At 37.3% G+C, this 16,594-nt stretch overlaps 1 protein-coding gene across 2 annotated transcripts in view; it reads right to left on the reverse strand.

Annotated features, from left to right (window-relative positions):
• Positions 1–16,594, reverse strand: part of Cert1 (ceramide transporter 1) — a 117,134-nt gene that overhangs the window by 71,384 nt on the left and 29,156 nt on the right. For both annotated transcript variants that reach the window (XM_057789757.1, XM_057789756.1), the window contains exon 3: positions 1,869–1,985. In XM_057789757.1, coding sequence (XP_057645740.1) covers positions 1,869–1,985 — 117 coding nt within the window. The remainder of the gene's footprint in view (positions 1–1,868; positions 1,986–16,594) is intronic.

The following is a 16,594-nucleotide window of genomic DNA, read 5'->3' on the forward strand; positions in this document are numbered from 1 at the left end:
GTACAAGAGAATTATCTGTATTCTGTCAATCATGTATTTTAATAAAACGCTGATTGGCCAGGCAGGAAGTATAGGTGGGTCAACCAGACAGGAAGTAGAGGCAGGGCGATGAGAACAGGAGAATGTTGAAAAAGGAGGAAGCCCATTCCTCCCCAGACCACCGAAGAAGCAGGATGTGAGCTGCCCCTCTGAGAAAGGTACCGAACCATGTGGCTAATACAGATAAGAACAATGGGTTAATATAAACTATAAGAGCTAATAAGTAGCCTGAGCTAATGCTCCAATCAGTTATAACCTAATGTAGACTCTCTGTGTGATTTTCTTTGGGGGCTTGCTGGGTGTGAGGTACTGGGTGGGACAGAAACCCCAACAAGCCGGCCCACATGTTACAAGGTGAGCACGATGGTGCACACCTTTAATCCCAGCACTTGGGAGTCAGAGGCAGGCAATCTCTATAAGTTCGAGGTCAGCCTGGTTTACATAGAGTCCCAGGACAGACAAGGCTACATAGAGACCCCGTCTCAAACAACAACAACAAAATCAAAAGTATAGTTTATGGAGCAGGCTATATTTTTGTATCAATTAACAATAAAGAATCATTTATTGTGACAAATACCTTCATGCAATTGAAGTGTTAAGACAAAAAAAACTGTTCTAAAATGCCTATATTACTGTTTTAATCTTTACCACTCCATTTTTCAGGAACATACTTCATAATTCTTTACACTGAAAAACCAGTCTGTCTCCATCTTAGGCTTAAAGGCCATCTTATAATAAAGACATATAGGTTCATTCTGCTTGTCATTAAACCTGTTTCTTAAGTATTTGGTTATGCCCCACCTGTAACCTTGATGGAGGAAGGTCATTGGCTAATAAAGAAACTGCCTTGGCCCATCTGATTGGCCAGCCTTTAGGTGGGTGGAGAAAACAGAATAGAATGCTGGGAAGAAGGGAAGTGAGTGCAGACGCCATGTCACTCTGCTCCAGGGCAGATGCAATGAAGCTCCGACCCAGGATGGACATAGGCTAGAATCTTCCCGGTAAGCGCACCTTGGGGTGCTACGCACATTATTAGAAATGGGCTAGTCCAGGTGCGAGAGTTAGCCGAGAAGAGGCTAGATATAATGGGCCAAGCAATGTTTAAAAAAATACAGTTTGTGTGTTGTTATTTCGGGGCATAAGCTAGCCAGGTGACCAGGAGCTGGGGCTGGGCACCAAAATGTAACAGCGTAAACGAATGCAGACAGATTGTAAAAATATATACAGCTTTAATGGGGAAATAGACTTACAAAACCACCGTTCCCGCGGAAACCAGGAAAGCAGAAGCAAGCACTGTGAGCACGCTGGCCAGATTTATAGGTAAACATTAGCCCGAGGTGAACACGCCCCCTAAGGGGCGGGACTTATCCCTATATAACCTTAACTACAAACGGTTCGAAACTGCCTGACCCAGGAATGGTAATCATGCCTTTGTTTTAAAAAGTTGTTTATACCATCTTGCAACCCTACCTTTGTTTCAAAAGGTTATATGACCACCTACAACTACAATGTTATAACTACCTGTTGTCATGATTATCTTGTTATGCCAACCTTGCAATCACGTCTTTGTTTCTGGAGGTTATTAGGACTAACTTGTTAAGATGTTCTGCTCCTGTAACCCTGTCTATCTTGCTTGCCAAATCCCCCATTTGGGAACCCTTTACCCCTGAGCTATAAAAAGCCTTGTCTTCCTCACATTCAATGCTGACCTCTCAAACCCTACCATACATGGAAGCACCAGTGTACATGAATAAAATGGCTTGCTTTAATTAATTTGGCCATGATGATCTGGATCAGTGGTCTTTCTCCTCCCATCTTTGGGTGCTTACCTTGTGCTGTTCAATGGCATCTATCCACTGCTGTCTGTGATCTGGATCCTGAGCACGAAGATACCAAACACTATCATTAACACTGATATCAAACCGACATTCATCAAAATCATGAGGCTGGGGAAACAATGAAGAAAGTGAAAAGCAAAGTTAATTACATTCTTAGAAATGCAGTTCCCTTCAGCACAAAATGTGAGCATACTCTCTCAATGCTTGAGAGACTCCTTTCACTTTTTAATGTTTCTACTCAAAGAGCTTATTTCAAGATGTCTCAGAAACTGTCAAATACATATAAAATCCAAGTTTCATTCACTACTCACACAAATGATTTGATACATAATCTATAAACATCTATTTAAAAAACACAGAAATAATATTGTTCATCAAATGATTGAAGTTAGCTTAAGAAGTGAGAATATCATCACCAAAACCATAATTTACAAAAGGTTAAGTAAGTTTTAGAGAAAACATTTACTATCTTTTCCCCTTAGTTTATTATTCAAAAGTGAATTCCAGGGGATCAAGAGACACTAACTCCCAGAGGAGAAGCTACTGGAAGCTAATGGTCCTGGGGGAGGGGGAGTCATTTTCTTCCATGTTGCTCATGTCCTCCACCCCATACTCAAGCAAATAACCATATTGAAAAATCACTGGATCACAAACACAAAAGACAAGGAAGCAGAAACAGTTTAGTTGTTGGGAAAGGGAAGGGGATCACTGTAAGTGGAAGGAAAATGAGATGGGTAAAGGAAAGAAACACAAAAGTATAATATAGTCAGGCGGTGGTGACACATGCCTTTATGATGGAGGTGGTTTTTGAATTAATCTGTTGCTTTCATTGGTTAATTAATAAAGAAACTGCCTAGGCCCATTTGATAGGCCAACCCTTAGGTGGGTGGAGTAAACAGAAGAGAAGGCTGGGAGAAAGAAGCCGAGTAAGGAGTCGCCATGATTTTCCCACTCCAGACAGACGCAGGTTAAGATCTTTCCTAATAAGCCAGCTCGTGGTACTACACAGAATATTAGAAATGGGTTAGATCAATATGTAAGAACTAGCCAATAAGAGGCTGGAGCTAATGGGCCAGGCAGTGATTAAAAGAATACAGTTTCCGTGTAATTATTTTAGGGCATAAGCTAGCCATATGGGCGGCTGGATGCCGGGGACGCAGCCCTGCCGCTCTTATTTCAACAGAGTGGCGCCCCCATATTCCCAAATATTGTTTATAAATTTTTTTTACATTTAAAGGGGGATATGATATAGATATGAATAATTTGCATTGGTGTGGATTTGAAGGTCAATTTTGTTATATGTATATGCATATTTCTAATCTTGATTAAGGTATTGTGATTGTGTAGTTCATTTAAAAATGTAATGTATATAGGTTGTTAATGGATAATCATTGATAATTGTCAAGCTTTTAGTCATGTTAGTTAGATTTTCTAGATGTGCATAGATATATTTCAGTTAGATAGACATTCTTCATATCTTTCAAAGGCTACAGAATATGGCATTTAAGTGTTTTAATAACTTAGGGCTTTTCATGATAATGAAACATGTCTGCTCCTGGCAGCACCAATATACTTCAAGATGAAGATGGGCATCAAAGAGGCACCTTATGAAGTTTGATAGCCATTTGGGCAAGAAACTGCTCTTGCCTGGACTGATGCATAAACTGGACACAAAGAACCCACAAAAAGAGGACTGCTAAACTTGCCTAAAGGTGAGATGGTCTTTCGGGGTGCCTGATTCATGAAAGAGTCTGTGAGACATTCTACAGGACACAGCAAAAAGTGACTGAACTGTCTTTGGAATTTCCTGCTTGATGAAAATGTCTGCTGGATACTATGGGCCTGAAGGCTAAAGATGGATGCCCCAACAGTACAAAAAAACTTTGGGTAACTGTCCAGGCAGTAAGATGTCTCTGTCATTTCTAGAGTTTTGGATCTCTTGTCTGCTTAGGTAATATTATATCCTTCTGGAGTCTTTGATGGAGTTAAAAAATGGTTAGTTATAGTTATAGTTTTCCTTAGTTATGATAAAAGATAAAATAGATATAAATAATATAATTGTAATTCTTGCTTAATAACTATTTTGCTATATGTAATCTTACTATGTTAAAATGAAAGCCTTTCTTTTTTGTTTAAACAGAAAAAGGGGAAATGATGGAGGTGGTTCTTGTATTAATCTGTTGCTTTCATTGGTTAATTAATAAAGAAACTGCCTAGGCCCATTTGATAGGCCAACCCTTAGGTGGGTGGAGTAAACAGAAGAGAAGGCTGGGAGAAAGAAGCCGAGTAAGGAGTCACCATGATTCTCCCACTCCAGACAGACGCAGGTTAAGATCTTTCCTAATAAGCCAGCTCGTAGTACTACACAGAATATTAGAAATGGGTTAGATCAATATGTAAGAACTAGCCAATAAGAGGCTGGAGCTAATGGGCCAGGCAGTGATTAAAAGAATACAGTTTCCGTGTAATTATTTCAGGGCATAAGCTAGCCATATGGGCGGCTGGATGCCGGGGACGCAGCCCTGTCGCTCCCATCTTCAACACCTTTAATTCCAGTACTCAGGAGGCGAAGACAGGTGAATCTATGTGAGTTCAAGGCCAGCCTGGTCTACAGAGCAAATTCCAGGGCAGGCTCCAAAGCTACAGAGAAACCCTGTTTCAAAAAACAAAACTAAACAAAACAACAGCAAATATATATTATATATTATTTATAAATGGAATGTCATAATGAAACCCAATTATACATAATTAACATATGCCAACAAAAACTAAAACGTTAAAAAATTCCATAATTAACAGGCTTATATAATGAAATTCAAAAATCAAGAAACAAGTGTTAATGTTTTCTTCCAAATGTTGAAAATTAACTATTACATATCTAGGAATACTTACTGCCAAGAAAGTTCCCAGTGAAAACCAGCAAATAAAGCAAACAGTAAAAAATAATAAACAAAAGCTATAGGAAAGCATGCACCAATGTGCAAGCATTAATGGAAAGGTCAGTTCTTGGTTTGGTGTTTTAGACTGCTAGCAAGAATACATAAAGTGAGGGCTGTTGAGATAGCTCAGTGGGTAAGAGTGCTTGCACATGGGCTAGCTACCTGAATAGGGTCCCTGGAACCCATGTGACAGAAGGAAAGACCAGACTCCAGAAAGATATCCCTTCTTCATGTCGGTCCCATGTATTCCCAATCTACCCAATATACATAAAGAAAATGTTTCCTCCTCATTGAGTGAATTCAAATATGACAAGACTGCATCACATTTACTACCTTTTCTATCAGACAGGGCAGAGTCAACTTCCTCTTCTACAGCCATTCTTCCCTTACAGGGGAAGGAATTCTCTCTGGATATTATACCAACAAAACAGGTGAGCAGAATTATACATATTTTATACTTTCAGGGCTTAATGCTTATTTTATCCCTCTTTTTAAATATCGTTCTATGATCTCTTTAGCAATTTATATACCAAAACAATACAACTCCACAATATTCTTTGGTCTATGAAACAATTTCTCTTTAAGATAGTAAGCCATTGTTTTAAGTTGCAAAAGACACAAGTGAAACATCTCCTGGATTACTACTCCCTCGTCATCATAGTTATGAATATAGTACAAAGTAAAGAATAATAGAAAGGAAGAAAGGAAAGAAAGAAAAATAGAAGGGGGGGGAGATGGCAACACATACCTTAGTAAATGCAAATACAGAACAACTAAAAAGATGTTAACATAAGAAAATAAACTCCAGATATCCAAAGAGCCTAACAGAATCGAGTTACTGAGAAAGCTTCTTGGAGAGAACAAAACAATACTATAATAAAGAACCAAGCAAAGAAATTAAATGACCACTCTACCACAGTAACTGGTCCAGTGGTTTTTCAACTTCTATTCCACTATCACTTTCATTTTATTTGTAGCCATGATTCCTAAAAACATTTTACATTTTGTATTGTATTCAACATTCTCAATAAAGCTTAAAAAAATAAAAGGAAATAACCATATATAGTTCAAAATTCATTACTTTCTCCAGCAAACTTTTCCATGAGCAAACAGAAGTCATATCTATTATCAATCTAAGGAACAGGAGGCATATATAAAACACTGACTGTAAACCCCAACTAACAAAGTGAGAGAAACTGGGTCCATGGAATAAAAGAAATGATAGATTTGGTAAGAGAACAAGCTTGGAAATAGTAAAATGATGGTGGGAAAGTGGCAATCAAGTTTCATTTTGTACATCACCCTGTTCACACTATGAAACAGAACAGATTGACTTCATTTAAACTCTTTTTAAGGCAGGGTCTCATTTGGTCTCAAACATGTGCTCTGTTTGCCTCAGCCTCCTCAGCTCTGGGACTAAGAGATGCTCCCCAAACCCTGCCTGACTTTCACTGAAATTACTGTTTCTTTGCTTACTATGTGTTAACTTTGTTTTAAAAAATTCCAACAAAAAATTTCTGTTGGTTATTATGTGTTCTGATGCACCTTTAACAGTCTGAGATCCAGTCTGAGTCTCTCTGGTCTTGGCACTAACAAGGATTACTAGGGAGAAAAAAATAGTGAAGGATAAAGGCCCAAAAGGTGGAAAACTTTATGAACTGGTAAGACATTTTTCCTTCCTATAGGAGGGAAAGGAAAACTTTATTTTAAAATTTTTTCAAATTTCTTTATTTTGGATGTATGCTGGCATGCACAACCATGAAGCACCTGTGGTCAGAGAACAACTTGCAAGAGTCACTTCTCCCAAACTCAGGTCATCATCAGGCTTGACAGCAAGTGCCTTTATATACCAAGCCATCTTGCTAGCCCAAGACAAAAAGTTTTTTGAAGTTATGGCAATTTTCAATGAAAAGTTAAGCTAAGTAATGCTAGTATAGTACAAGAAAAATAAACCAAAAACAGTTGGAGTAGCAATAACTTAAATAAGCTAAAACTTGTGGGCATGGTAAACAGATTTGACTATATATACATGTCTATGCTATTGTCTTATTATTCTATTGCTATGAAGAGACTCCATGACTACAGCAACTCTTTTGATGTTGTTGTTTGTTTTCTGAGACAGGGTTTTTCTGTATAGCCTTAGTTGTCCTGTAGACAACTCACTCTGTAGATCAGGCTGACCTTGAACTCATATCTACTTGCCTCTGCCTCCCGAGTATTAAAGGTGTGCGCCACTACCACCTGACTCACAGCAACTCTTACAGGGAAACATTTAACTGGGGCTGGCTTACAGGTTCAGAGGTTTAGTTCATTATTGTCATAGTAGGAAGCATGTTGGCACAATAACAGACATGGTCCTTGAGAAGGAGAGTTCTACATCTAGAACTACATCTGCATGCAGCAGAAAGAGTTAGACATGGGGCCTGGCTTAAGCTTCTGAAAACCCCAAAGGCCATCTCCCAGGGACATGCTTCCTCCAACAAGGTCCACTGGCTTCTCTTTCAAAGGATCTGGGTTCAATTCCCAGCACCCACATGGCAGTTCACAACTGTCTGCAACTCTAGTTCCAGGAGATCTGGCATCCTCATACAGATATACATGCAGGGAAAACCCCAATGTACATTTTTAAAAAAAAAGAAAGAAGAAAATAATACAACAAAGAAAAAAAAGCAAAAGTACTTCTTATGGACATCAAAAGAGAAACAGCAGCAGCAGAATAATGTAAAAAGCCCAATAGTCTAGACTAGAACATGACAAGAGAATTTCAAAGGGATTTTTTTAGTGTGGAAAAAGTCACATGCAAAAATAAGCCACTGAATTTTCAAGTGAAACTGTCTAGTTTTTCATTTATTAAAAGCATTTTTAAAAACCTCACTGAACATAGTAATACTTGTCAAATAATTCTAGTAGGCAGTTCACCTTGAGTCTAGCGTTTGTTCAGGTCATTTCCCTTGACACAATAGCAATTTGCACGCAGCCTTATTTTTATGCTAAGTTTTCGGCTGATCCTGGCATTGTAAATGTTAGACCTTAAATTCTGAATTTTGTCCTATTACTCTCAAAAAGACTGCATTTGTTCTAGCTGGCAACTCCACGACACTCCAGTTGGTACTTGTCTTCTGTGTTTGGCCACTGAGATCTCAGTTTTGTATCTGGCCCACACACATACTTGTCCTCAAGTCAAGTGAAGACAGAAGAATAGATTTAGACTCAAAATTTGAGATTCTTCTTCTCTGGTTCATTTTTGGGGTTCCCGTCTCACTTTTCAGCAGCCTTGTTTGCACTAGGTATCTGTCATAGGTTTAGCTGGTCAGAAGATTGACAGCCGGATTTTGTTTTGTTTTTGCCAGAGATTTGATCTAAATTCTGCCCAATTTTAAAATATCTTGGCAAATACTAATGAAGGGCTTGTAATTATCTAAATCTAGCATCTTCCTCTTTTTCACAAACACCAAGTATTAAAATTGCTATGCTCAACACAAAGGCAGTTTAATAATTCCAATTAGATTCAAACAATATGAATCAATCAGTGAACTAAATTATAGACAACAGAAACTGATCCTTGTTTACATAAGGAATTTATTTAGAAGTTATTTGGAAGCTTGCAATGCTAATAAAAAAGAATCAGAACTAAGCAAAAAAAATTCTTGCAGATACTACACTACCTATGGCATCTGTACAGCAGGACTGTTCACCTTCTGGGCCTTACAAACCAATCATTGCTAGCACTGCTTCTGCTAGAAACTAGATGCTAACATTCCAGCACATTCTGGAGAAATCCCTATGACTGCTGCTTCTCTGTGTGGGTTATGTATGTGTTCCTGAACATGTGTGTATGGGAACAGAGGCGACTGTCTGGTATCATCCTTCATCACTCACTATCCTCTGCTTGTTTGTTTGTCTAAAGACAGAGTCTCTTGCTGAACCTGAATTTCATCAATTTAGCCAATAAACTCCAAGGAATTTGCCTGCCATCATGCTCCATTCACTTACAACTGGGATTAAAGATGTGCATCAACATGCCTGGCCTTTTTATGTAAGTACTAGGGATCCGAACTCAGGTCTTCTTGCACATACAGCAGACATTTCAGTGACAGCTAAATCTTCCAGCCTTCCATCTCTGGTTCTATTTAATAGTGTTCCAGGATTAAAAGTAATGAGGAGGTAAGGGGGAGAGAAAGTCTGTGTGTGGTGGTGGTGGTCGTGGAGATGATGGAGGACAACACAACATAAAGCAGTCTAAATTGCTAATTCTTAAGCCTATATGCTATTTAGGGAAGTAACCATAGAGATATGGTGTGTTAAGAAAGAAAAAGTATCTAGCCTTTATAGATTATATGTGGGAGACATTCTACTCAATCAGAGTATCTCAGAAGGAGGACAGCTTATTTTTACAATAAAAAGGCACTAGTTTTCAATATTATTTACTTTACACCTTGACCAAATAAAAGAGAACTGAAAATATACTTGAGAGTAGAATCAACGGTTTATTCAGCTGAAAGACCTGTTCATGCAGTAAAGCAAGATGAAACTTATGTACTTAAAAATAAATGATTCCAGGTATTTGTCTAACCCGAAGATGACTAAATTTAGCTGACATGACTTCTTACAGAATATGTAAGATTACTGTCATCGTGCAGCCTAACACCAACAAGGCCAGAGGTGTTAAAGAAAGCCAACTGGCTATATTCAGAGTCTAGTATAGGTACCATGGTCTTGGGAAAGTCCCCACAGTCCAGGGAATAAAAACTGTGTTCTTCAAATATAGAAACTAGATGATATCAGTGTCAGTGTCGCATATACAGAGACTAAGACTGACCAACCACACAGCCAAGAAATTTTTGAATATGCACTATTATTAATTAAAAGATTTAGTGAGAAACAAAATAGATATTTCCATTCTGTGGTAAACTTGTCCCTTTTAATAATTCTATACACAAAAAAATCAAATGATCATATAAATCAAAATAAGAAGTTAGAAGACCTTATTTCAATGACTAGTAGCACCAAATATAATGTAATTGTTTTCTACCTTACCTTTTAAACACTTGAACCCTGTTCACTTGGATCTTAATTCTAACACATTAAAAAAAAAAAAAAAACCCTGTGTGTATGAGGAAAAAATAGTTCTATTAGCTCCCACCAACTGGCTCTGAGGAGGCTTTCACAAAGCGAGGTGACCCGAGGACAACTATGAAAGCAGCCCAACACAAAACTGTAGGCTTACTTAAAACACCAAGATTTCCGGTTGGTATTATTATTATGATGATGATGATGCTGACAGGGGCATTGTGGTTCTCTTCAGCCAGCAATGTATCACAAAACCAAATGATAGGGTGTTACCTGGGTCTCATCACTTTTGCCTGAACTTGCCAAAGATTTGCTTTTTCATATATTTATGCTTCTCTTTGGAACCTACTGCCGGATGGTTTTCTTTTTTATTTTCCCTCTGAGCTAGAGGCTCACACTTTAGGCCACGCTGGCCTTGAACTAATGGTAATCCTACTGTCTCAGCCTCCCAAGTGCTGGCATGGTTTCATGAACTACACCTAAACTTAACACATGAACTACATGTGGCAAGCTAGTTTTCTTTTATCAACTACCAAGTTTTAACTTAGACTTTCTTAGAACAGTTAGTTAATATTCATGCACAAAACTTTCCCCTGACATATTAATTTCTAGCCTTCTAAGATTAAGGTATGTTAATCTTAGATAAGTTACATAAATTCTCAATTCTCTATTGATGAAAAGGAGGATAATAATATGCTCATCTTACTGAAAGGATTAAATAGGATAAAACATATTTTGTATATACAATTGGAAAATGATTTATGGCTCAGTGAAAGCATTTAAACATTTATATATAAATATAAAACATCTATATGTACACACTTAAAAACTAATTTTTTCAATGGAAAAATAGAATCAGTTTTTTTTTAAAAAAAAACTCTTACTTTAGTCTTCCTTAAAACAGTACACTCATTATCTAAAGCATCTACCTAAATCCATCTGTGAAGATTAAAAATATATCTTAAAAACACTAACACATGTAGAAAAATGAAATTTATTTTAGATATTTGGTACTTATTTTTATAGTTGTATGTGTATTGAATGGATTACAAGTTTTAACAAGAGTTCAAAAAATTGTATCTTGACATTACTCAAACTTAACAAAAATCTTGATTTTGCCTTCTTCACTGTATATTCACTACCCATATAATCACATATATTTAGTATACCTAACAGAATGAGTATTAAAAGGAAAATCATGTCATTCTTTTATTGAGCCCTATAACTCTGACCCACTTCACCAGCCTTTTTATTTGCTCTTTCCAGAACACTGCCTTCCAAATATAGACCTCTGCTGCTTCCCAAAGGTCTCCACTCAAGTGAGTCCTCCTTTGCCATCTACAATGGTGAACTCTACCTCTAATAAAACCTCTTCCAAGACACATCCCACTTGAAATAAAGAATGAGAGTAAAGACAATTAAGTGATCAAGATGACAGTCTACCAACTATACTAAACCTATTAAAGATTCTAGATCATTACCTTTCCTAAACAATGCTGGGGGGGGGGGGGAGATAATGAAGTCTTTTGATTCTCTGTTTTACATTAGTAACACCTTTTCCTTAGAAGCACAACTGATGTCTTGTCCAGTGTCATTATGGGGTATATTACAACTAAAAACAGCAGAGAAAAATATTTTATGCAATACAATGAAGCAGAATATTCAGGGTCACCCTATTTTAGTTCTAAGTTTCCTAAACGACAATACCTCGAACCTTTCTTGCAACAAATGACTCATTCACAATGATTTTATCAGGGGCTGAAGAGGTGATCACTGGTGAAGACCAGGCACACACACAGTGCACAACACCGCAACTAAAACACCCATACACACAAAGAAAACTTTCAAAAATCACATAAGATTTGTGGATAAATAAGCGGACTGAATTATTCTCACTTCTATTTATTTACCAAAATCCACTTAAAATGGGAAGAAAGGAAGAGGCAAGAAGACAGTAAGTAGATACTGGAACACAAGTGAGCATATTAGTATGTTCCAGGCAATTGGGGGAAACTAAGCAGTGCACTGGAGGTGAAGCCAGAATGGGCTGATGGGCAAAAAGGCACATTTATTTGTGCAGAAAACCATGAAAGGATGTAAAAAGAATCAGCTCTAACAGTGTAAAGAACTACTTAAAAGTAGGATAAAAAAGAAAAGAAAGAAGAAAGGAAACAAAAAATATTAATGTAGTAAACCATTTGTATACCAAGATACCATTTTTGGGAATATAGAAGATTTTCTTGCAGGAAAAGATTTTTATTTGAATATGCTAAACTAAAGGAACCCCTTAAAGTAACGGTCATCATCAGAAGTTGAGGAAAGAACGTACAACAGAAAAAGGAAGACAGTCTTCCTGAATTTGAAAGTTCCCACCCATATCCCAATCTATAGCCTCCATTCTCTTCTAAAGCCACCAAGGCTGACTGGTACTGAGGCAAGAAAAATGGACCTTGGGAAACTAACCTTGAGCCTAAAAGAAACTAAGTAGGAAAAAAGATGTTAAAGAAAAGGAAAAGTGGTGGGGGTAGGGCTATAGGCCAGTGGTATATTGATTATCAAGCATGTATAAAGTTCTCAGTTCAGTCTCTAGGGCATAAGAAATAAATGCATACCAGTTATGGAGACATAAAAAGGCACCATGAACTAAGTGTGGAAAGGCTTCTAATAGCCAAATCTAAGACAATTTCCATCAAAATCTATACAGTAGTGGTTATAACACATAGAAAATAGTAGAAATAGGTAAATCATACTTTTAAATAGGCCACAGGAAGAATTAAAAAAAAAAGAATCCTGGCTGATAAATGTAGAGGGAATGTGCAGAGTTGGAAATAATCATTTTGCTTACGTTCTACTCTCAAAGAGAAAGAGTGACTGACCACACAGTAGATCTGGACAAACCTTTGGCTCTCTGGTTGCATGAGACCATTAAAGTCACAAATAGGAGGAAGACAAATCTGTGTCTCTGATGTGACATCCTGAGGATACTATAAAACTTTAATATTATCAAGATGCATGAATCTAAAAGTAAGAAACATCAGACAAATATCATGTGAGGATATTAAACCAGCTAGCTTGCGACACGAGGCAAAACAGGGTACCATGTTTTTTCTCACACATGGAAACTAACAGAAAAAAAGATGACTTGACCACCATAATCTAAGTCTTTCACTCACTTATGCATCTGTGAAACCAACCAACTGACCACATATTTAAAAACACCTATGATTTACCAACCATTATTTAAGACACTGAAGATACAACAATGAGGAAAGTTCTGAGCTTCAAACACAAAATAATGATGGCAATTATAAAAAAACAAAAGAAAGGAAACAATGCTGAAAAACTTTAAAAAAGGGAGTCTAAATAAAGTGTATAATATATAATTATGCTCTCACATGTAAAAGCAAGAGGGGAAAGAAAAGGTGGTCATTGGAGACAAGAAATGGCAAGGGGATGATGGGAAGGTTAAGGGGCACCAAAACACAGAGAGGTGAAAATAGCATATTAAGGTAGCAGTTAAAACAATCTATGATAAATTTCAAATAGCAAGAAAAAAAACTACCAAATCCTAACACATTAAAAATTAATGGTAAAGAAAGAGAAATATTAATTACCTTGATTTGGTTGTTATATTTTAAACATGCAACAAATTACCATAATATACTCCACAAAAATGTACAAAATTATTTGTCAATCAAAATAAGCAAAGAAAAACCTGAAATAATCTGTGAGAGAATCTGGAGAAGGTTTTCAACAAAGTAATACCTGAATGAAGAGCAGAAGGATGAAATGGAATGAGTAAATAGAGAAAGAAAAACATAAACAGAAATCTTGTGGCAATAAAGAGCAAACCTAACAAGATGCTTGAAAAAAAATAGCATGACAAAGAATGTTATCCTGAGAGGAAACCTGGTAAAAGATGAGATTTCAGAGAAAGACAGTGGTCAAAAGACCTGCCAGCATAGGGAAGCCTGGAGCTGGAAGGAGAGACATTAACATCTTTTTTCATTCACTGGCCCTGACAATTTACTTATAAAATTCAGAGAGCAACTCTACCATCTTAAATTACTCGAAGACGTTAATAGTTTCAAATAAAACAAAGTTTTAGGGCTACATAAATATTCTAAACCATCAGTTCTCAACCTGTAGGTCACTACCACTTTGGTAGCAAAATTACAGTTATGAAGCAGCAATGAAAATAACTTTATGGCTGAGGGTCACCACAACATGAGAACTGTATTAAAGTGTCGCAGCTTTAGGAAGGCGGAAACCACTGCCCTAGACAGTCCTTTGTGATGTAAGGGTTCCTACACACCAGGGCAAATCTGGTGAAATCATCAGGCTCCTTTTCAGATCAATGTTATCAAAGTATAAAACTAAACATGTAAGATTATAAAGAACACTATTACCTAAAACTTCTAACAAAAAAAAGTTTTAACAAGATGCAATAGACACAATATTCTCTATGAATATGTTAATATATAGTGGCTAGTAAAAAGAGATAACTGCAGTATGTGAAATGTCATGCGATAAGATTGTGATTGGTGAAAGGATCACAGATACTTTTTATAATATTGACTTAAATTAAATTCTACCTATATTAATAATAAAATATGAAATTTCATTTCAAAGTTAGAAATGCACTATACTTTTTCCATCATGTTTGCAAATTATATGTGTGTGGAACTTATCACATTTGAGGACAGTGGTCTATGTTTACCTATTCAAGTAAAAAAAAACCACCCATAAACAGTAATCCGCTATATCAAAGCATATGTCTTCTTATGAAAAAAATTTAGCAAGGAAATTAATATAAACACACATCTTTGATATGCTTTATTTTGCCTAACACTTTTGTTGGCCAAAAATAACTATTTAGCATCTACCACTTTGCTAAGTAATTTTAAATAAGATCTGCTACTTTTTAAAATCAAATCCATAAATGAAATATAACAGTTTTGGTTACTATTACTAAACTTGAAGCAAAATGCTAGGCATTGTGGTCAGATATGACACCCCTTATATTACAATCAGTAAAGGTTACATTAAAAATGACTGAAGAGTCCTTAAGATAAGTTTTGCAACAATAAGACTACTGTAATAATAAAGAACTTGTCAAAACTTATTTGATAATTACTTGATCACAAATATTTTGATGACATTAACTAAATCTCTAAAAAAATTTTCTCTCTTCCCCTCCCTCCTTCCCTCTTATTCATTTAGTTACTTTGGTTTTTTCTTTTCTTTTCTTTTAATTAATTAATTTATTTAATTATTAAAGATTTCTGCCTCTTCCCCGCCACCACCTCCCATTCCCTCCCCCTCCCCCAATCAAGTCTTCCTCCCTCCTCAGCCCAAAGAGCAAGCAGGTTTCCCTGCCCTGTGGGAGGTCCAAGGACCACCCACCTCCATCCAGGTCAATTAAGGTGAGCATCCAAACTACCTGGGCTCCCACAAAGCCATTACGTGCAATAGGATCAAGAACCCATTGCCATTGTTCTTCAGTTCTCAGTAGTCCTCATTGACCGTTATGTTCAGCGAGACCGGTTTTGTCCCATGCTTTTTCAGACCCCGGCCAGCTGGCCTTGGTGAGTTCCCGATAGAACATCCCCTTTGCCTCAGTGTGTGGGTGCACCCCTCGCGGTCCTGAGTTCCTTGCTCATGCTCACGCTCCTTCTGCTCCTCCTTTGGATCGTGAGACTTCAGTCCAGTGCTCCAATGTTGGTCTCTGTCTCTCTCTTCTTTCATCGCCTGATGAAGGTTAATATTCAGGAGGATGCTTATATGTTTTTCTTTGGGTTCACCTTCTTATTTAGCTTCTCTAGAATCACGAATTATAGTCTCAATGTCCTTTATTTATGGCTAGAAACCAAATATGAGTGAGTACATCCCATGTTCCTCTTTTTGGGTCTGGCTTACCTCACTCAGGATAGTGTTTTCTATTTCCGTCCATTTGTATGCAAAATTCAAGAAGTCATTGTTTTTTACTGCTGAGTAGTACTCTAATATGTATATATTCCATACTTTCTTCATCCATTCTTCCATTGAAGGGCATCTAGGTTGTTTCCAGGTTCTGGCTATTACAAACAATGCTGCTATGAACATAGTTGAGCATATACTTTTGTTGTATGTTTGGGCATCTCTTGGGTATATTCCCAATAGTGGTATTGCTGGGTCGAGAGGTAGGTTGAACCCGACTTTCCTGAGAAACCGCCACACTGCTTTCCAAAGTGGTTGCACAAGTTTGCATTCCCACCAGCAATGGAGGAGAGTGCCCCTTTCTCCACAACCTCTCCAGCAGAGGCTATCATTGGTGTTTTTGATTTTAGCCATTCTGACAGGTGTAAGATGGTATCTTAATGTTGTCTTGATTTGCATTTCCCTGATTGCTAAGGAAGTTGAGCACGATCTTAAGTGTCTTTTGGCCATTTGAACTTCTTCTGTTGAAAAGTCTCTGTTCAGCTCAGTGCCCCATTTTATAATTGGATTGATTAACCTTTTACGGTCTAATTTCTTGAGTTCTTTGTATATTTTGGATATCAGACCTTTGTCAGTTGCGGGGTTGGTGAAGATCTTCTCCCAGTCAGTGGGTTGCCTTTCTGTCTTAGTGACAGTGTCCTTTGCTTTACAGAAGCTTCTCAGTCTCAGGAGGTCCCATTTATTCAATGATGTCCTTAGTGTTTGTGCTGCTGGGGTTATACGTAGGAA

This window comes from Chionomys nivalis, chromosome 15, assembly GCF_950005125.1.
Source record: "Chionomys nivalis chromosome 15, mChiNiv1.1, whole genome shotgun sequence".
NCBI lineage: Eukaryota > Metazoa > Chordata > Mammalia > Rodentia > Cricetidae > Chionomys > Chionomys nivalis.